At 19.7% G+C, this 21,396-nt stretch overlaps 3 protein-coding genes across 11 annotated transcripts; 1 reads left to right on the top strand and 2 right to left on the bottom strand.

Annotated features, from left to right (window-relative positions):
- Positions 1-516: 516 nt before the first annotated feature.
- LOC107993722 (cytoplasmic FMR1-interacting protein) lies at positions 517-8,404 on the bottom strand. Of its 2 annotated transcripts, XM_062076271.1 has the most exons (20): positions 8,308-8,370; positions 7,747-7,973; positions 7,377-7,556; positions 7,110-7,291; positions 6,510-7,034; positions 6,244-6,448; positions 5,790-6,004; positions 5,546-5,676; positions 5,295-5,465; positions 5,079-5,161; positions 4,833-4,901; positions 4,051-4,124; positions 3,581-3,986; positions 3,282-3,481; positions 2,552-3,081; positions 2,395-2,489; positions 2,029-2,267; positions 1,804-1,951; positions 1,505-1,724; positions 517-1,390 (listed from the first exon to the last, which is right to left on the bottom strand). In XM_062076271.1, the coding sequence occupies exons 2-19, from the start codon at positions 7,954-7,956 to the stop codon at positions 1,509-1,511; spliced, it is 3,879 nt and encodes a 1,292-aa protein (XP_061932255.1). In that variant the 5' UTR covers positions 7,957-7,973; positions 8,308-8,370; the 3' UTR covers positions 517-1,390; positions 1,505-1,508. The 2 variants fall into 2 exon arrangements, with proteins under 2 accessions (XP_061932255.1, XP_061932254.1); XM_062076270.1 differs by having other exon boundaries at positions 517-1,724; positions 7,747-7,974; positions 8,310-8,404.
- Positions 8,405-9,034: 630 nt separating this feature from the next.
- On the top strand, positions 9,035-11,852 carry LOC107993736 (putative neutral sphingomyelinase). 4 transcript variants are annotated; one of them, XM_062076293.1, is made up of 7 exons: positions 9,035-9,229; positions 9,431-9,491; positions 9,659-9,832; positions 10,031-10,214; positions 10,807-11,133; positions 11,210-11,315; positions 11,407-11,852. In XM_062076293.1, the coding sequence occupies exons 2-7, from the start codon at positions 9,448-9,450 to the stop codon at positions 11,727-11,729; spliced, it is 1,158 nt and encodes a 385-aa protein (XP_061932277.1). In that variant the 5' UTR covers positions 9,035-9,229; positions 9,431-9,447; the 3' UTR covers positions 11,730-11,852. The 4 variants fall into 4 exon arrangements, with proteins under 4 accessions (XP_061932277.1, XP_061932276.1, XP_016905818.1 ...); XM_062076292.1 differs by having other exon boundaries at positions 9,068-9,229; positions 11,383-11,852; XM_017050329.3 differs by having other exon boundaries at positions 9,068-9,285.
- Positions 10,025-21,268, bottom strand: LOC107993791 (rho GTPase-activating protein 26). Of its 5 annotated transcripts, XM_017050406.3 has the most exons (21): positions 21,098-21,268; positions 19,914-20,077; positions 19,260-19,417; positions 17,798-17,869; positions 17,580-17,681; positions 17,396-17,506; positions 17,194-17,298; positions 16,495-16,566; positions 16,144-16,210; positions 15,932-16,029; positions 15,759-15,853; positions 15,248-15,329; positions 15,058-15,160; positions 14,729-14,950; positions 14,494-14,599; positions 14,094-14,415; positions 13,798-13,966; positions 13,563-13,719; positions 13,440-13,496; positions 13,256-13,335; positions 10,025-13,168 (listed from the first exon to the last, which is right to left on the bottom strand). In XM_017050406.3, the coding sequence occupies exons 2-21, from the start codon at positions 20,071-20,073 to the stop codon at positions 13,077-13,079; spliced, it is 2,430 nt and encodes an 809-aa protein (XP_016905895.1). In that variant the 5' UTR covers positions 20,074-20,077; positions 21,098-21,268; the 3' UTR covers positions 10,025-13,076. The 5 variants fall into 5 exon arrangements, with proteins under 5 accessions (XP_016905895.1, XP_061932264.1, XP_016905896.1 ...); XM_062076280.1 differs by lacking the exons at positions 19,914-20,077; positions 21,098-21,268 and adding an exon at positions 18,833-18,858 and having other exon boundaries at positions 19,260-19,375; XM_017050407.3 differs by lacking the exons at positions 16,495-16,566; positions 21,098-21,268 and having other exon boundaries at positions 19,914-20,370.
- Positions 21,269-21,396: the final 128 nt, after the last annotated feature.

The raw sequence follows: 21,396 nt of genomic DNA, 5'->3' as shown, positions 1-21,396 counted from the left end.
GCAAAATTTATTAAAATAATTAAAATAAGATCTTTAATAAATTAGGAAATATGATTTTTTGTGAACTTTAATATATAATTTAATAAAATAAGATAATTTGAGAAAAAAATGTTTGGAATAGAAATTATTTAGCAAAATAGTATTTAAAATATATAAAATATAAATAATTTTTTAAAATAATATTTTTTGATATTAAAAAAATAAATTTATTTTTAATAAATAATGTTATATATATATATATATATATATTTTTAATAATATACTTGATTGAAATGATTTCAAACAAATAAAAATTATATTTACCATTTTATAAAACATTCTATACATTTTTATTACTTTAGTAGTTTTATATATTTAAAATACATAATAATATAAATATCAATAATAATTTATATTTATTGTTGTTTATTGAAATGTAAAAAATGTTATAAATTAATTATATAATAATAATTAATATAAATAAATAATAAATATTCTATTATCATTTATTACAATTAGTACAATAATATATAAAAATTATTTTATAATCTAATTTATTTATTTTTTTTATATAGAATTACAAAATCTAAGCTCTATTACTTATTTCATACTTTGATATGATTAAATATAATAATTAATATATAATATATCATAATAATCATATCATAATAAAATATATCATAATAATTATATCAATATAATTATTATAATAATATACAAATTATATAAAAATAAAATTGAAAAATATTATATTATATATTTTATTAATATTTTAAAAATATTAAAAGTTTTTGAATAATATATAATATATTACATATTACATTATATTTTTTTTTATAACCAAAGAAAATCTATGTTTTCACAATAATAATATAATTCTATTAGATATAAATCATATTCATTTATATACTTACAAAAGATTTTAAAAATAATGGAAAACTGTAATTTATATATGACTTATGATTTATAAACATTTAATCTTTAAAAAAAATCAATTTATGTAGATATATAAAAAGAAATATCTAAAAATTCATAATAGATTTGCTGTTATATTAAATAATATTAAAAATACATAATTTTTATATTTTCAATAATCTGAAAGTAAATATAAATTAAATATTTAAAAAAATTCTATTTTACATAAAAAATAATATAAAATATTAATATTATTATCAATAATTTTTAACATAATAATATATTAATAATATTAACAAATATTATTACACTATATTTAGAAGGAAATATTTAATATATCGTAAATTACATGCGTAAATTTAAATTATTTATGCAAAAAATAAAAAAGATTAAAATAATATCTTTACAATAGATTATTTTTTAATTAATTGAAGATGATTTATCTTAATATTAAATACATCAATAAGAATATAAAATGTATTAATTAAATAAGTACCTGAAACATATTAAAAAAAAAATTTAAATGCTTCAAAATTTTATTATAAATTATTTAAAAAATAAAATTTAATCTTCTAATCTTATAAATAATTACTTATATAATTATTCTTACTACTTTACTGATGATTCATTTGGCGTAAATATTCTGGTGTATGATAATGTTGTTGTTGTGCATGAGCAAGTGAAGGATGAATTGGAGGTGGAAAACATCGAACATGTTCAACACTTGTTGCATCGCTATCTCCACTCTTCAAATATTTATTTAATACAGCAAAAATTTGTGAATTTAATACTTGGAATCTTCTAATTCTATCTACCATTCTCTTTAAATGCTATTTAATATAAATAAAAATAATTAAATTTGTATATAATAAAAAAATTATATTTAATGAAATATACATAGATACTTACAATTCCTTTAACATTTTCATCTTTGCCATCAACACGTTGTACTCTTAAAATGTGGTAACAGAAATCAAGTGCTTCAAATCTTCTTTGTTGACCAAGTAATACAATCATAGCACATCCTGCCCAATGTAAACCTTCACCAAATAATTCTCTGAATACAAGAATAATATTAACTAGAATTCTCTAATATTCTATTTATGATAATATTAAAATAATAAAATTACTTACTCAACAGTAAATTCTGTTTCTCCAACTGGAATACAATATACAAATTGTAATGCACTCCATAATCTATGAAATTCTGTACATTCATCGACATTCATTACTCCATTTACAGGAGGAGGGCCAACCCAAATAGGATCATCTAAAAAACTACGTAATCTACTGAGTACTACTTCAAATATTGATAAACCACAACAAAGTCGTTCTCGTGTTAATAAATCTCCTTCTCTAGCAATCATTGCTTGCTAAAATAAAATAAAATAGATATAAATAAAATAATTTTAAAAACATTTCATATTTATATATATTATTCTTATTAAATTATATATTATATATATTATTCTTATTAAATAATTTTGTTTTAATACTTACTTTAGCAGTACCTAAATTATCTACATTGGGAACAATTTGTAAAGCTGCATATTTAGCTTCAAGTCGTTTTTGTTTAGTCTCTGGTTTTTCACCTTCTAAAATTAAAATTTTTATATTTTTAAAAATAGAATTATTTTTCATAATTTGAAAATATTACCTTTACAATATGGTCTAGGTAATATATTTTGAAAAGGTGCTGCATGTAACAAATCACAAACTTCTTCTTGTGATAAAGCTTGTTCCATTAAAAGACAAAATAAAATAGTATTACCAAATTCGCGAAAATTATGAAAAAGCTCAGTTTTAGCATCTGGATATTGCACAATATCATTTAATTGAGCATGATAATATCCTAAAACTCCTGGTGATCCATAATCATATCTTGGAAGTTTACAGACTTTTGGCATAGCTTCCATTAATGTTTTAGTAAATTGATGTAAACTTCCTTGAATTAGAGATTTCACAATTTTTAGAAGCTCTTCCATCACTACTGCAATACCTTGATATCCAAGAAGTTTACACATTGTACGGAAATGTTGTGGTCCAACGAATCCCGAATATTGTCCATATTGTGTACTATATGCTAAATTTAATTGTTTACTTCCCCAAAGATAATGATGAGACATTTGTGGAGGTTTATCTCTATGTACTGCTTGTACAAATTGAAGTCCACGACATTTTACAAATCTATTGTACATAGATTTTTTTATTTTTAAAATAAATTATATAATAATTATGAACGTCATATGTATTTAGTCATTATATAGTTATAATTTATTTTGACTATATAATGACTAACATAATTTATTTTTATTTAAATTATAAAAATGTAAAAATTATTTTATATATTTTATATATATTATATAATAACTGTAACAATGACATACCTATTTGTTGCTGCATTATAACAATAATTTGGTAAAAAATCATAATTCAATTCCCAAAATACATGAAGAGTTATTCTTCCATATGGAGCTAAAACATTATGATTTGCTTCACGAAACATGGCATCATATTCATCTAACGCAAGCCATTTGCTTAAAAGTTTATGGGTAAGACGATTTACTTGTAGAAGTCCTTCCAACTCCTTCGGGATATAAAATCAATCGATTTATTAAAATATATATTCAATAAATTATCTATTAAATCTAGATATATAAATCTAGATCTATGATATTCAACTTACAACAACTCCTGTGATATCGCCAGATTCAAATTTACTAATTGCTAAATCTAATGATTTTTGCATATCTGCATTAATGCGTTGTGTAATCAATTTGTTCAAATCAATACTTCTTCCAAGCAATTGAACATGTCTTTGTTTTAATAAAGTTTCGTATCTGTTAGCGCGAGGATATGGAAGTAAATATGCTCCTAATGCAACACATTCTACTCGAAATCTTTTATCTAATAATATACTTGCAGCCAATTGTTTATAATGAGCAAAAATTTGTTCACTAAGTTTATAAACAAATTGATCAAAACATAAGTTTACTTCAGCTTCTACTTCATCATAAAGAAATTGTTTACGAAATATTGTTAAAGCATATAATGCACTATCATTATATAAATCAAGTGGATATAAAACATACCTAAAAATAAAATATTATGTTATATTATAAAATATTTTTCAAATAAAAATATTTTTTTACTTACTCCATCATAGATGGTTCCTTGCTTCGTAATATATGATCAGTTAAGATCCATGGCATTGACATCTCAATAGGAAACTGAAACATATATAACATAATTTTACATATTACTATATATATTGTAATATGATACATTATTAATTAATTAATTAATTATAGACTTTGATAATAATAACATAATTATAATAATCATAAATTTTTATAATATTAAAATTTTGTACAATTATATTAATAAAATTATCTTTATATGTTGATTTCATCACTTAATGCATATTATTTATTGTGATTATATATTATATATAATATATTAATTATATAATATATAATATATTAATTATATAATATATAATATATTAATTATATATTATATATATTATATATTATATATGATTATATTTTATATTTATTTTTTAATGATATACATAATGAATATACATAATGATTAAAAAAATTTTTTATTATATATTTCATATATATATAAAAATTATGAATTTATTTATAAAATAATTATAAAAAAATTATTAAAAACAAAAAATTTTTGTAATAAAAAAAATTAATTTTATATATTAGAATTGTAAACTTAGAATTATAAAAATATTGAAATGTATGATAGAAATATCAAAATAAATATTATAAATTTATAGAACATGAATAAGAATGTGAAACATTAATTATATCTAAATATAAAAACTAATGCAATAATAATGAAATCACTTATTATTTCAACATTTTATATATATTATAAACGTAAATAACTGCTACAATTATTCATATTTAATTAAATACCTGAATACGCTTCTCCATGGTGATCAAGTCGCTGCATTCTTCATTATGCTGGTGACGAACTTGGCATTTCTAGTTATGAAATCAAGCATACAAAACGCTATTTGATAGTATTTTGGCATATATTAATAGAAAACATTTACCACTGTTTATTAAAAAATACAAAAATGATATCTATTATTTTTTTTAAAATGTATTTAAATATTTGAAGCTTAGTTTAACAATATTAATGAAAAAATATTTAATTACCTGTATTTTTCGACCCATAGTCATTTCTAAATAAAATTCTCTATACCATAATTGAGATAAATCACAACAATCTTGTAATGATTCTAAAATAAAATAATATATAATTAATAAATTATTTTAATATAATATAATATAATATAATATATGCATAGTAAAAATTATAATAAATAAAAATTTTAATAAATAATAATAAATATATTATAAATATATACTAACCACTAAAATTTAAGAGATAACTCCAATAGAAACTAGTTTTATGAAATTGATCAATTTGTACAAGATACTGACCATCAATATCTTTTCTCAAAGTACGTTTTCCACCACTTTTATCTGCAATTAATGATTCTAACATTGTACGAACCATATAAAGCTGTGTTGAAGAAGGTCCTAAAAAAAAATATATTTTTATAAAAATATAAATATTTATTCTGTTTAAAAATTTAATTATATTTTCTTTTTAATCTTACCAACATTTCGTCGAGGTACTTTAATACCAAATCCATTATCAGGATCCTTCTTTCCTTTTAATGCAGGATCTCCTAATGGTTCTACTCCAAAATGCCAGTCTGCACAAGTTTCTCTTACAGATACAATTATACTAAAAAAAAAATGAAAATAGATTTAAAACATTAAATAATAGTATGAAATTATATTTAATTATATTCTATAAAAAAAAAAGAAATACATCGTCATAAAAAATAATATACAAACCTCCTAATAAGATCTTTTTTATTTTTAATTGCTTTACGTAACGGTTCTCGTAATGTAAGTTGCACAAAATCTTGTAATTCTGCATATATATTTCGACGTATCGCATCTATAAAAACTGTTTCCATGCGTGCCATTAATACTTGCAATCCTTTGATCATTGCAATAACTTCTATTAAAGCAAATTTCTCTTCATCTGTATAATTATAACGTGTAGCCTAATGAAAAAAAGATATTAATATATATCATATTATTAATATATATAATATATTATATATATTAATAATACATATATATATATGTATATATATATAATATAATATATATATAATATAATATAATAACTATATAATAATATAATAATTATATAATAATAATATATAATAATAATATATATTATAATAGAATATATAAAATATAATAACTATATAAACATATAATAAATAATATTCCTCACTCTTTCATATTCTTCAGCTTCTTGAGGACATTCTTTATTCATGTGATGATCAGTAGGATGTAAAAGTTTCCAACTATAAAGTTCTGTGACAACACTCGTCCATTGAGAAAGTAATTGTAATCCACGTAATGCTAATTCTGCAGTTTCTCGATTTTCTGTATCACTACCACATTCCTTATATGTTGTAGTTACTTCATTACTGTATCTGTAATAAAGAAATATTTCTTTAGTATTTCTTTTAATTAAAACTATATATTTATTCTTACCTTGCTAATTCACTAATATATTTAACATGATCTTCTCTAATTTGTGGCAAATGTACCATAAGGTCTGCTTGTGGACTTATACTATTTGATGAAGAAGATAATGGCCATTTAGATGCATCAAAGTGTTTAGAACGTTTAATGTAATTAAAAGGTGCAATTTGCATGTCACCAAATAATGGTACTACTTCTAAATTTTTAAAGATTCTATCAATTCTATCTAATTTCAATTTCTTTTTCTGATCTAATTTATTAATATTGCAAAGCTCACTATCCATTAAAAATAAACCAAATCCCATTACTTTTACTAACATATGTTTTTCATTTGGGGTTAAATACATTTTAGTTTCAAACATGTGAACACATATGTTAACAACATCTGCAAGTAATTCTTCATATCCTGCAATTTTTTCTAAATTTTCTTTTACTGTATCACGAATTTTATTTTGTGTAGCTAAAAACATTGATAAATTTTGAGATTCTTGTAATGTTTGAGAATCAGACATCACTTTAAGGAATTGAGCAGCTCTAAAATAAAAATATAATAAAATAATTATTTTTAAAACAATTTTTAGTATCATTTTTATGTCATATTATAATTACCTTCTATATGTAGAATAATCATTTTTTACACTAGATTTCATATTTTTAAGTTCATCTAAAACTGCAAACATGTTAATAAATTTTCCCAAAGTAAGTAAATATGCTTCAGATACAAAGTCTTTTCTTTTTTCATGATGACACAAACGTTTTACTTCTCCAGAAAATCTTTCAATAGCTTTTCTCTAAAAAATAACATTCATTTGTAATAAATAGAATAATTAAACTTGAACTAATATATATAAATTAAATATTTAAATATATACATACTTGAAAATACATAAAATTTAATAATTTATTTACTTCTGGAGCTAATACTTCTACTGTCTTTTCATAAATTTCTACTCTGTTAGGTTGTTCATTAGATTTTGGTTGAGGTATTGCACGCGAACAACATCTCCATGTATATAGCATTACAGCATGCTTCAAACCTTCTTCTAATAATTCATTCTTTAAATTAAGAATAAATTATATAAATTATAAATATATTAAAAATATACAAAATTATTATTTAATATTTTATTAAATATTATTACTAGTTATAATATATATGATGTATAAATATTATTTTATTTTTTATTTAAGTTCAATTTAGTAAAAATAAAAATCTTATATTTATTATTATATTTCTAATAGTTACCAGACTTGCATGAACAGTAGCTTCTTCAATATATTTAGCAATTCCAGTAACAAAACCATTTCTATCTTCAAAATTAGTATCAAAATTGGCTTGATATACTACAGAACATGGTTGTGCTTCAATACAAGGTTGTTCATCAGGTAATGTAAATTCATCAAGTACATCAACATTGGATAAAGCATCACCCAAAGTTACTTTATCAGTAGCCATTTCAATTTAAAAAAAAACCTAAATTACAATATTATTGATAAAAAATTAAATTATTAAAAAACAACATTATAATTAATTTTTATGAAATAATCTAAAAATTAATATGGATAAATTAATATATCAAAATTGAAAATTTTATACAAAAATAAAAAAATTTTATATAAAAATTTATCAAAAATAAATTATCATATAATCGTCATTTTTATAGTTCTCTATAGAATATATGTTCTTAAAAATAAATAATTAAATTAAAACTTCAAACTTTTTATAATAAAGTGAAATAATTTTTGAATATTTTATAATTTAATTAATATAATAACTTTATATCTTGATATAATAACTTTTAACTATACCTTAAACACAATTATACTTTTAATACTCCGCCCTCTCACTAGAAAACAAGATTACTCTGTCAACAATACTTACCAAAGTAACCCGTATCTATGCTAAAAACACTAACTTTTATATGTATATATATAATTTTTGAAAATAGTGAAATTAAATTTAAAATTATTTTTAAAATTATTTTTAAATTCTATTCATTGAATATTATTAAAAAACACAAAAAGTTATTATATTCTAAAATGAAGTTTAACATTTTATATTATTTAATTATTAATTTTTAAAAAAAAGTAAAGTATTGAAAATTTATCCTTAAAATATTTTGATTTAATTTCAATATTTCAATAATTAAAAATTAAATTTTTTTATTATCATTTTGATTTATAATTATTTTTGTTGATTATAATTAATTAAAAATGTATAAAAAATACATACTTCAAAAATTATGTTTTAAAATTATTTTTTAAAATAATTCATATTATAAAAATTTAATACCATTATAATAATTTTTATTATATTAATTTCTTCTCTTAAGTAAGAATTTTTTCAAAATATATATATATATAAGTATTTTATAAAATATTTTATAAAATACATTATTATGTTGTTAAATTTCATTAAATATTTTATATAAGCATATAATTCATATAATATTATGTTTATTAATGTACTTCATAAGTCATCAAAAAGAGAAATATTTTTAAATACAAAATATTTTTTTTATGAAAGAAAGTTGAGAATCATTGCTCAGAAATAATACGTGTAATATATAATATTATCTTTAATGCGCAGTTACAAACAAAATGTGTAACCACGTACGCTAACAAAACTAGAGTATTATTTAAACTTGTGATAAAGAAAACAATAAAAAAATTTTAATTTCTTAAAAAATTTTTCTGCTATTTTTCTAATTTGGTTAAATAGTAATAAAGTAATAATAATCAAATTGCGAATAATTCCATAGTATAAAGTAATATAATAATATAAGTATGTAATATTAATAAAATATCAATAAATGTTTGAAAAATTTAATAAAAAAATATATATATTATTATATTATATATATTATTATTTTATTATTATTATTATAATTATTATTATAAAAAAATACAAATTTGTTAATCTGTTTTAGCCAACAGTTCATAAAAGATGACAGACGAAATATTAATAAATATTCTAACTTTAAATTGCTGGTAAGTTATATTATGAATATTGTAAAATTAATTATAATCATTTCAATTCAATTAAAATTTAAACATTCCTAATATTATTTTTTTTATTTAATTGTTATTTATAAATATTTTCACAGATATAATATATATTTAAAGTTAATGCTTCCTTATATTATTATATATTTTAGGGGAATACCATATGTTTCACCAAATAGAAGTGCTCGTATGACAGCAATTGCAGACAAATTTGCTACTGAAAATTATGATATTATTTGTTTACAAGAGATATGGTCAATTAATGATTTTAAAATGATAAAGGCTAAAACACAAGAACAATTACCTTATTCTCATTATTTTTATAGGTAAAAATATTTCATTTATTATCATTTTTAATTATACAATTATTTAAATAAAATAAAGTATTTAAGTTAAAAAATATTAAATATAAATTAAATATAAAATAAGTTATAAAATATATATATTTAATCATTAAATTTAATTTTACTATTTATTATTTTTTTTTAATTATATTGAATTTTATATGTATTAAATAATTATAGTGGAGTTATTGGATCTGGACTTTGTATTTTATCTAAATTTCCTATTAAAGATGTAATATTTCATAAATGGCCTTTAAATGGATATGTACACAAAATACATCATGGAGATTGGTTTGGTGGGAAAGGTGTCGGACTTTGTAAACTTCAAATTCATAATTGGAATGTTAATGTCTATATTGCACATGTAAGTTTATTATAATTTTTATTTCTATTTATACAAAGTGTTTCAAAAATATTGAAACATTTGTAAATTGCAGATACCTGAAATAATTTCAAGCAACATTTTTCTTTGCAAAAGCTTTCATTACAACTTTGTTAATTAGTTATTAATAAAAAATATTAATCAGTCAATACACAAAGCGTGTAGCCTAATTGAGCCAACAATAGCGTTATGTGCCACCAAATACAAAAAATCTACTGTCTCAAAGAAATATATTTTATTTTATTATTTTTATTATTGAATATTATATTTATTTATTTATTTATTTATTCGTGACATAATTCGATATAATTTTTTATCAATAAAAAAATATTTGTTATATTCTGAATATACTTTCTTCGAATTGCTTGGATTTCGTGATGCAGCAACACTTAGACAACATTTGCAGCTCAACTAGATTACGCGTTCCATAATCAATCAATGTTTTTTATCAATATCTTGCTAAAACCATAATAAAAATTTTTGTAAAAAAAAATATTGCTTCAAAAATCTCCAGTTTATGGATGTTCCAACATTTTTGAGACACTCTGGATATTATTATAATATATTATTTTAGTTACATGCAGAATACAATAGACACAATGATGAATATATAGCACATAGAGTTTTACAAGCTTTTGATACTGCCCAATTTATTAGAATGACTTCTGGTGGTGCTGATTCTACAATTTTGGGAGGTGATCTTAATACAGAACCTCAAGATTTAGTCTATAGAATTATTTGTGGTGTTGCTGGTTTAACAGATGCTTGCTCAAATAGTTCAAGTAATTTAGGAACCAATGAATGTGCCAATAATAGTTATACTAATTCAAAAAATGCAAATACTCTTCCTGATGGAAAACGTATAGATCATATTTTATATCAGGGTACAAAAAATGTTAAGGTACATTAATTTTTAATTATTATTTAGAGAATTTAATTATTAATGTATAATTAAATTAATATTATGTTACTTATAGATAGAAATAATAAATTTTCAACATCCTTTTCCAAATCGGATACCTTATAAAAACTTTAGTTATTCTGATCATGAAGCTATTATGGCAACTTTTAAATTTAGTATTGGTAAGTTCGTAAGTAAAATCATATAGAAATTATAAATAGTTTGATACTTTTATATTTATTGTTGTAGGGGAATCTAAAATTATAAATATAGATATTAAAGATTCATTAAAAGAAGCTATTAATATATGTGAAACTTCATTGAAAAATGTTCGTCGTCAGCGATTTTGGTATTTGTTATTGGGATGTATATTAATTATACCACTTATTTGGTCTATAGGATTGGATTGTTCTTTTACATCCCTCGATGTAATTATTGGACTTAATATAGGACGTATCTTTCTAACAGCAATATTGTGTTATACTTTGTTTATGAGTTCTATATGGAATAGTGTAGAAAAGAATGCTTTAAAAGCGGCATGTTTAGGAATGGAAATTTGTTTAGGAAATTTAAATAATAATTTATCTAAAAAGTAAAATTGTATACACTTTGCAAACTCTAATTAAAAATTTGAACTTCCTTTTTAAACTATTCCTTAATTATTCACAAAAATCAAACAATATCATCTCTAATAAAAATATATTTTCTTACACAATAAATTTTAGCATTTATTATATTCTTTATGTTAATATTTATGTTAATATTTATATATTAATATATTATTATACATTATATTTTATATATTATACTAATACTTTTATGTTATTATAAGACAATAATTAAAAATATCTTTTTTTATAAACAATTATATAAATACATTCACCGTTTTTATATAATAACTTTAATAAAATCATATTCTTAATTAATAATAATAATAATATAAATGATAAATTATATTTTTAAATTTCACATGGAATAAAAATAAATTTTTTTTAAATAGAAATGTTTTTTTTTAGAAATGTTTAAAATAAATAAATATATACATATATAATTTAAAATTTTTTAAATTAATTGAAAATTTAATTATAATTCAGCATTAAAGAATTACTCTATTAATAATTAGTATTAATAATATATAAATTAATTTTGATAAAATACTTAATAGATATATTTAATTTAACAAAAACTGACTTTATTAATTTTTATATTTTATTGACAATTATCATTTTATAAAAAAAATTTATTTATTAAAAATACTTTATAACAAAGCGATTTAAATACATTATATTGTAATATTTAATTATTTCATATCATTTAATTTATAAATTTGCAACATAAATCATTATTTAAAAAATTATGAATATATTGTTCATTTTTTATAATATTCAATTAAATTAATTAATATAGTCTTCATATTATTAAAATCTTTATTAAAAATTCTGATGGTATTTGGTATTTATTTATTTTATCACATTCCGATAATTATATGTGTGTACACGTACATATGCACGTACGCGTAAAGATTATCGTATTATAAACAAATATTATTGCCTATGAGATTTCCTAAAAGCTATGTATTGAATCAATATCTTTTAGTACAAATATATTTAAATATTAAGTAATATATTAGCACTATATATGTAGATATATATAAATTTTTCTACAAGTGATTATATACATTATAAACGTTTTTGAGCAAAAAGGCTCCTAATAAATAGTATATATGTTTTTATGTGTTGTGCGCCCATGCGCGCGCGTATATGTATGTAATTGACTATGTAAATTGTACCCAAAAAAATTTAAATAGAAAACATCATGTTCCATACATATCATTGCAGCAATTCTTATTTTCGCGAACATATGTTCCAATAAACAATAATACTAAATATTCTATAATTTATGAAATATAAAAACAATATAGGCACTCTTTGGCTTTTCCAAATTCAAGGCAATTGTTCTACATAATTCTTTGGGACTAATCCTGTTTTACCATTTAATGTCCCTTCCAACCATCCTGGTTCCAAAGAGGCCTTTACTGTAATTAATAATTATATTAATAATTTATTCATAATGTAATTGTTTTACATGTACAAATATATATAAAATGTATTGAATTTAATACCATTAGTAATAATTTGATTTGGTTCAAATGATAATTCTCCATCGCTTTCAGCTACACAAGCATACAAAGTGCGAACTCTCCTACAAGAAAAAATGTATTTTTAAATAACGTAATATTAATACTGTAATAGAAGTACATACATAATGAATTACATAATGATGTTTGACAAGAATTTTATGTTTACCAAATACCAGGTACTTGTCCAGGGCTTGAACGTCCACTAGTAGGTGAGGTATTAACTCTATAAACAAAATTTTATATTAAAAACATTTGATATAAAATTACATTGAGATAAAAAAAAACTTACACAGATACTGATGGATTGCTTCGTTGAGCATAACTTGATGGATAATGAACTGACATCATAGAACTACGTTTTTGTTTTACTGGTAAATCAGATGAAAATGAATGCGGATCAGAAGCAATTGATTCACTTGAACTACTTGTATTACCACTGGTTAATACTAAATTTATATAATATTTAAAATTATAAAATATATAAATAAATATATATACATATATTTAAAAAAAATTAAAATAACCTTTATCTGCAGAATACATAAGATTTGCATTAGTTAATTTAACTCGTCCACTTCGACTATTTAAATATGTTAGCATTCTGTGATTCATGTGCTCTGTTTCTTCATAATCTCCAAGTTTTAAATCATCAATAGATGTTAACGGACTATCATAGTATGATCTCGTAACAAGCTATATAAAAAATTTAATTTTAGATAATATATAATTTTGCAAAATTTATATTATATATCATATTATTATGTTAAATCCCTTGAAATTTAAAATTAAGTAATATATAATATATATATATAGAACTTACATGACTATGTGGTGAAGACATATTAGAATGTACTGGGTACCTTAAAAAAGGAGTACCATTACCACAAGATGTTGATGCATCTTCTGTGCGTGATCTAGAAGAAATGGCATTTTGTGTTGATGATATGTTACATACAGTATCCTGTGGTGGACCAGCAACTATTCTCTCACAATTTTCAATTAAAATTTCAACTACAATATTGTAAAATTTAATATCCATTATAGAAGCTACTGTTTCTTCTTCTGGTCGCAACAAAGATGGCCCGAAACATACAGCTAAATTTCCAATAGTCATTAAATTTTTATCACTTTTTTTTGCCACACTGTAAAACAATATAATTAAATGAATTTCGTTTAAATATAAATTTTTTCATAAAATATAAAATAAAATTAATTATTACCTATATAAATGTTTAATAAGTAGAACTAACATATTAAAATTTGCTTTTGGAAGTCGATAAACAAGATTATGAATATCATTGATACGTGCTTCTTTAATTTCTTGTTCTATTAAAATGAACAATAAAAATATCAAATAATTTATATATTTTTTACATAAAAGTTTAATATAAAAAAAGATAATATTTTTAATTTGATTTTAAATAAAATAATATTATAGAGAATACCTATACGCACTCGCAGCTGAAATAAAACTATTATAATATCGGAAAGTCATTAACGGTTCAGATAGCGTCCTTAAATATGTTTTTAATGCACTAGTAATAGTTTTACTTTCCCATTCAAAACGATTATCCAGATTAAGTTTTTCTAGTTTCCTTCTATCTAACCCCATTGCTAAAAGTTTATTTACTTTGGAAGCAACACCAACAACTCTATATAGACCTTGCACTTCAAGGCCTTAAAAAAAATGTATTATATTAAAATTGCTTTTAACAAAAATTTACAATTAAATGTTACAATATATCATAAAATATCACTTATTTAATTGTTTATATTAATTTTACCTCTTTCCTCGAGTATTGCAATGCATTTTGATACAAACATAAAACCTGTTTCATCTAAGATAGTTTCTTCAGATTTTGTTGATGCACTTACTATAGGATAATTCTGAAATTATAAATGCATTGTATCAATTTCTTTAATTATTTGTCATTTAAAACATAATATAATAAAAACAAATAATATATTACTTACTGGTTCTTTACCATCCATGGCATCAAGCCATAGTTTTCTATCTTCTTCAGAAAGTGCTTGGAATGTATATATTACATTATGTCTAAGAAAATAAAAAAAAGATAAAATATATCAATAAAAATATATTATAAAGATATTTATTATATATATATTATATAGGAATATTTACATTATAAATTAAATAAATTAATGATGAAAATAGTGAAAATTGTATATAAAAAATATAAATAAATATTATTTAACTTAATATTCTAAGAGAAAATAAGTATATTTTTATTGTTCCAATTTACTCGTTTTTTCATGTATTATAAATTTATAAAAACAAAAAATATGTATATATATTATATCTAAGTTAAAAAATAGATATTTAAATTCAAAGTACATAATATCGTTAAATAAATTATTTAAAAGTAAATTATAATCAGATGTTAAATATGCCAAAAAGACAATACAATATATATATTTAAATGTTGTTAATTGTATATATATTTAAATGTTAAATTGAACTTACTTATCAACAGTAGTGATATCGAAACAAAATCGTTTTTCAATTGTATCTGACATGCGACGTACACAAGATGCCAATGTTAATACTTCTTTACTACTCTGTTAAAGTTAAAATATAATATTATTAAACCTATTTTCAAATAATAAATTATTTTAAAATAATTGAATTTTACTTACGAATTTTCCTGTAAGTTGATTATAAGGTATCATTATAAATTCCTTTTTGTCTTTTTGATAAGTACAATAATGTTTTGTCCATGTTGTACCAAATGCTTCTATAAAATTAAGTATATTTATAATTATATTAATATATTAATGAATCTTGTCATTTAAACTTTGTTATATGTTACATTCATTAATTTATATATTTAAGTTTTTAATGTACTTACTTTTTTCCATTAGAAATAAATAACCTTCACGTGTATACAATTTATTGACTCCAGTTTCTACAGCAGACTATAAAAGGAAAATATTACTAGTATTTTCCTTATAAATTACCAAAACTACAATTCTTTTATTTAAATAAAGAAAATTATAGATATATGAATTATTTCATTATTCAATAAATTATCTCAATATAAATTTATATTAATTAACATAAAAATATAATATAAAATACATGATTAACTATTTGTTTTTCAATAAAATTAATCTTATTGTAAATAAGAATAATATATAAGAATAACATATGCTAAAATATTAAATATAGAATAAATAAAAATAACAAAATAATATATTACCTTTTTCATATCCTTCATTTTATTCATAAGTGATTCTGTTTTATCCCGGGTAGCAAGGAAATTTTCTCTAGTCTTGTAAAACACACACACACACATAAAATTGGAAATTAGTAAGCTATTTGCCATGCTGTTATCCTAATAATATTTGCACCACACAATAATTTAGTAAGAAGTTACATTTAAGTATATCTACAAGTAGTTGAATATTAACAACTATATCAATTATAAGAAAATTACTAATATTAAAATACTTCAAAGTGCACAACAAGACATTTAAAAGTACCCAAATTATGTATCCCAAATAATTTTTTTTTAAATAAAAATATTCAGAATATGTTGAATCACATTCTTATAATGAAAATATTAAAATAATTTATATTACTAATAAATTATATTAATAATAAAATTCTTGTTTATATTGTCATGATTCATTGCAATTATTAAATTGTTATAAATAAATTATAATTTGTTATAAAATATATTAATATTGTTTATTTCATAAATTCAATCATTTTTATAAAATCTAAAGATAGAATGTGAAACAACAATGCATAATATACTTCAGAAATTTTTATAAATCAATGTTATAATGCATAAAGCTATTTTTTGAATAGTGCTAATGTAAGTTTTAGAATCGTGCTTCTAATGCATTTTCAAATATTTTTAAGCAATGAAATATGAAATAAAGAGAGAACCAACCTTCTGAATTTTTAATTGTAATTCAGTCATATAAGGTTTGAAATCTTTTGCAACTTCATGTCCTTGATGATAAAAAGTTAACCAACCAAACATAAAACCTAATAACTAGAAAAAAAAATAATATTATAATTTATAATTTTTAACTATTTCATTTATACTTTAGAATAATTTAATAAAATATATAGAAAAAAATTAAGCTTACAGTTTCAACAAATTCAAATTTTTTACGTTCTTGTACTTCTTGAAGCAAAAATACATATTCTAAACTAGCTTGACAAAAATGTCTCTCAGCCATTTCCAATGTTGCATCGGCCTAAAAATAATATATGCTATTAAATCAAATATTATAAATGTTTTATATTTATTATGTACTTATAAAGGATCACCTCTTGAAGAACATTATCTTGTTTTTTTGTAGACAAGTTTAAATAACGTTCTTGACTTTGACAAAATTTAATTGTTTGCTTTTCAAATTTTTTTTTTCCGTCCTGTTAATATATTATTTTTTGAATATAAGATTATATTATATACATTTAATATATATAACTTTTGAATCTATATAATCGTATAATTTTATATATTATATATAATTAAAAGTTATTACCTTAACACCTCCAATATGTTCTTTCCTAAAATTTTCCAAAGGAAGTATAATTTGATCATAAGCACGTTCAAGCTAAAAATAAAAAATATTAAATTAAAATTTTTTTTGAAAAAATTTTGTAAAATTTTTATGAAAATATAAATTTAAATTCATTAAAATAATATATTTGTTAAAATAATAATACAAAATATATTAAATATTTGTACATACATTATTTCTACATTTATGTATTAAAAACCATGTACATCTCTTTATAACACAATTTATACATGAATTATTAATACATATTATTTTAATAAGCTTAATGACTATTTTACTACTAAATCCTAAAGTAAATAATATTATGCTTTAATATTCAAGATATAGATTTAATTCAATTCTGATTTACTCTAAATATTATAAAATTTTGTTTGATATTAATATTATAAGATTATTTATATAAGATTAAATACAAAATTATTAAATTATAAAAAGAATTACTAAGATACATTCTTTATTTAGAAATTGATATATGTATATGTCTTATGTTCACACAAATCAACATTGACATTGCTATAATAAAACAAGCATAACAGCATTCTGTTATTTTGCTATTTAGGAAAGAAAACTATTTTGTGCATGATAAATGTTCAAATATATAACTTACCTAATGTACTAAAGATAATTAAAAATAAAAAATTTATTAAAGAATATTTTTAATAATGTTAAAATAGCTGAATCTTTATATTAAATATATTTAAAATATTTAATAATTTCTATTTATAATAATTACATGCAATAATTTATGAAGTTTTTATTTACTCTTTAATATGATATTAATATAAATGTTAAAAGCTTTCTTATAAAAAATAAAAACTATTATATGCATTCAGAAATATTTCAAAATATATACATTATATAATTATAATTATATAATATTAAACAATAATTTTCTTTTAAATCATATTTAAGAAATAAAATTTAAAATGCAAAATATAATTTAAATATAAATATATAGAAAGTATTTTGATTGAAAATATGACTCAAAAGATATACCATTAAATAACCAGGATGTGCTCCTTCTATAAAAACAGAGTTTTTTATAATAACACTTATTATATTTTTAAAAACAGATAAATAATAGATAAAAATATTTACATAGAACATATAATAAATATTAAAAAAATATTTACTATTTAAAATATTTTACTATTAATTTAATAAAAAATATAATACAACATATTATAATTTCTATAATTTAACTTATAATTTATGTATTTTTATACATTACTACATAAAAGTCTTGATTTCTTATATTAAACATAAAAATTAATTTTTATTTTCAAATGTTATAAAACTAAATTATAATAAAATAATACTTAAAAAACTAAAAATATGTTAATATAAATTATTTTTATCCAAAAATATTTTCTAATAAATATAAAACATATATTATAAATTATATATTAAAAACATTGCATACCATGCGATCCCTTTCATCTTCTATTGATGCAATAAGTTTACCAAACTCTTTAAGGCTTTGTGATATGTGAGTTTCATCTTCAGTTTGAGTTTCTCCTATACATTCAAAACTAAAATTTTGCAATGTTTTTGAAAATGCTCTTTGAGCTCTGGATAATTCTAAACAAATATCATTATTTATAATTATTATTTTATATAAGAATGATAAAAATATATTTAATATATATGAATATAATATTTATGATTATTTTATAGAAATGATGAAAATATATTTAATATCTATGAATATAATATGATCTAATGAGGTAATATTTAAAAAAAATAAAATTAAAATTTACTAGAAATTATATATATGAAAATAAAGATATTTTTTATTAAATTTAAAAACATTAAATAAATTAAATACTATATATATGTTATATATTGTTAAACATATTTGTTAGAAAATAAAAATATAACAAACAACTCATAAACTCATAAATAACTTAAAACTACTTCGAAAAAATTACAAAATTACAAAATTGTTTAATATTACATATAATATTATTTTTAAATAAAATATGTTATTAGAAAATATAAAAGTAAAATTAAATAAGATAAGAGCAGCTGTTGCCCACAAAATGCCTACAAAATGTCACATATGATGAAAACTTACTTTTGGCAGCTATTAAAAGATCTTTGACCTCTTTAATAAGTCGTTTAATTTGTTGGCTAGTTTTCTCCAATTCACGTTCATGATAATGAAGATTTTCTCGAAAATAAGGGCTATCGGTTAAGCAATCCGTGAATTCTAATGGTTTGAGGCCAATACCCATTATTCTTGATTGATATATTAAAATTCAAATGTCATTAATAAATTAATATAGCAGAAATGACAAATTATTAAATTCACACTTAGAATAAGTATTAATACATATGATTATTTAACAAAGACACAGTTTTATCACAGTATGAATATCAAAACGTTTCGTAGAGTAAATAATTTTTGATATAAAGCAAAATCAATTCGTTTCTTTCATTTATTGATAGTCATGAACGATATATTTTCTGAATCTTCGTTAAAATAAATAGAAATCACTAGTAAAATTATGTAGATAGGAATTTTACAAAGTCGATTAAGAATTATAACCCTCTTGAGTCAAATGCACTAACTATATTTTAAATGGCGGGTTATTCAAGTAAAATACACAAGTGAAATCACAATCATATATGATTTGATAATTATATATCAATTTATAACATGTAATATAATATTATATTATGAATATAAAATAATTATTTAATATAAATATATATATATATGTATAATTTTTGTATATAGAAATTAATAATATCTATTAAAATATAATTGTTTATATATTATTGTAATTAATCAAATAAAACAATTAAAAAACGATTTATACATGCATATATGCATATATTTATATATTAATATATATTTAAATAATAATATACAAATGACAATATCTTATATATATATACATATATATAAATTTATATATTTAAAAAAAAAAGATAATCATTTCATTTTAATTATAAAAAAAAATATACTTATTAAAGTGATTAGTTAATATACTATATATTTTATTTATAATTATTTTATTATAAAATAAAACTAAATAATATAATAATAAAAATAAATTATATGCATTATATGCACATAATATCTATGCACATAGTAAGATAATAATTAAATGTATATTGCTATTAAAAAGTAAAAGTTTTAATATTTTTTAATACAATTTATAATAATTTTAATGAAATTTTCATAAAAAAAATAATAAAATATGAAATAATTTTTCAACTTTTTCCTAGTTTTTTATTACTATTAAAACTTACCTAATAATATAAATAGTTGTAAAAACTCAAAAGCAAAATTTGCTTTTTTGAACTAGCTTGAATTCCATACATTTCTCACTCAATACTGAAAGATTTTTCATTAGCATAAAAATTATATATTACTAAATTACGTTGCTTGTATACATACAAGTATCGATCTTCGATACAAAATATCTGTAACTTGAACTTAGGTCCAGATTATTATAATTTTAAACATGAACAATTTATTTAAAGAATGGAATCTCAGTGGTTAGTAATAAAATCTTTATGTATCAAAAAAAAATATACAAATTAAATAA

The sequence above is a fragment of the Apis cerana genome, linkage group LG6, assembly GCF_029169275.1.
Source record: "Apis cerana isolate GH-2021 linkage group LG6, AcerK_1.0, whole genome shotgun sequence".
Taxonomy (NCBI): Eukaryota; Metazoa; Arthropoda; class Insecta; order Hymenoptera; family Apidae; genus Apis; species Apis cerana.
The sequence above is the reverse complement of the archived record's forward strand: the minus strand, read 5'-3'. Positions and strand labels throughout refer to the sequence as shown.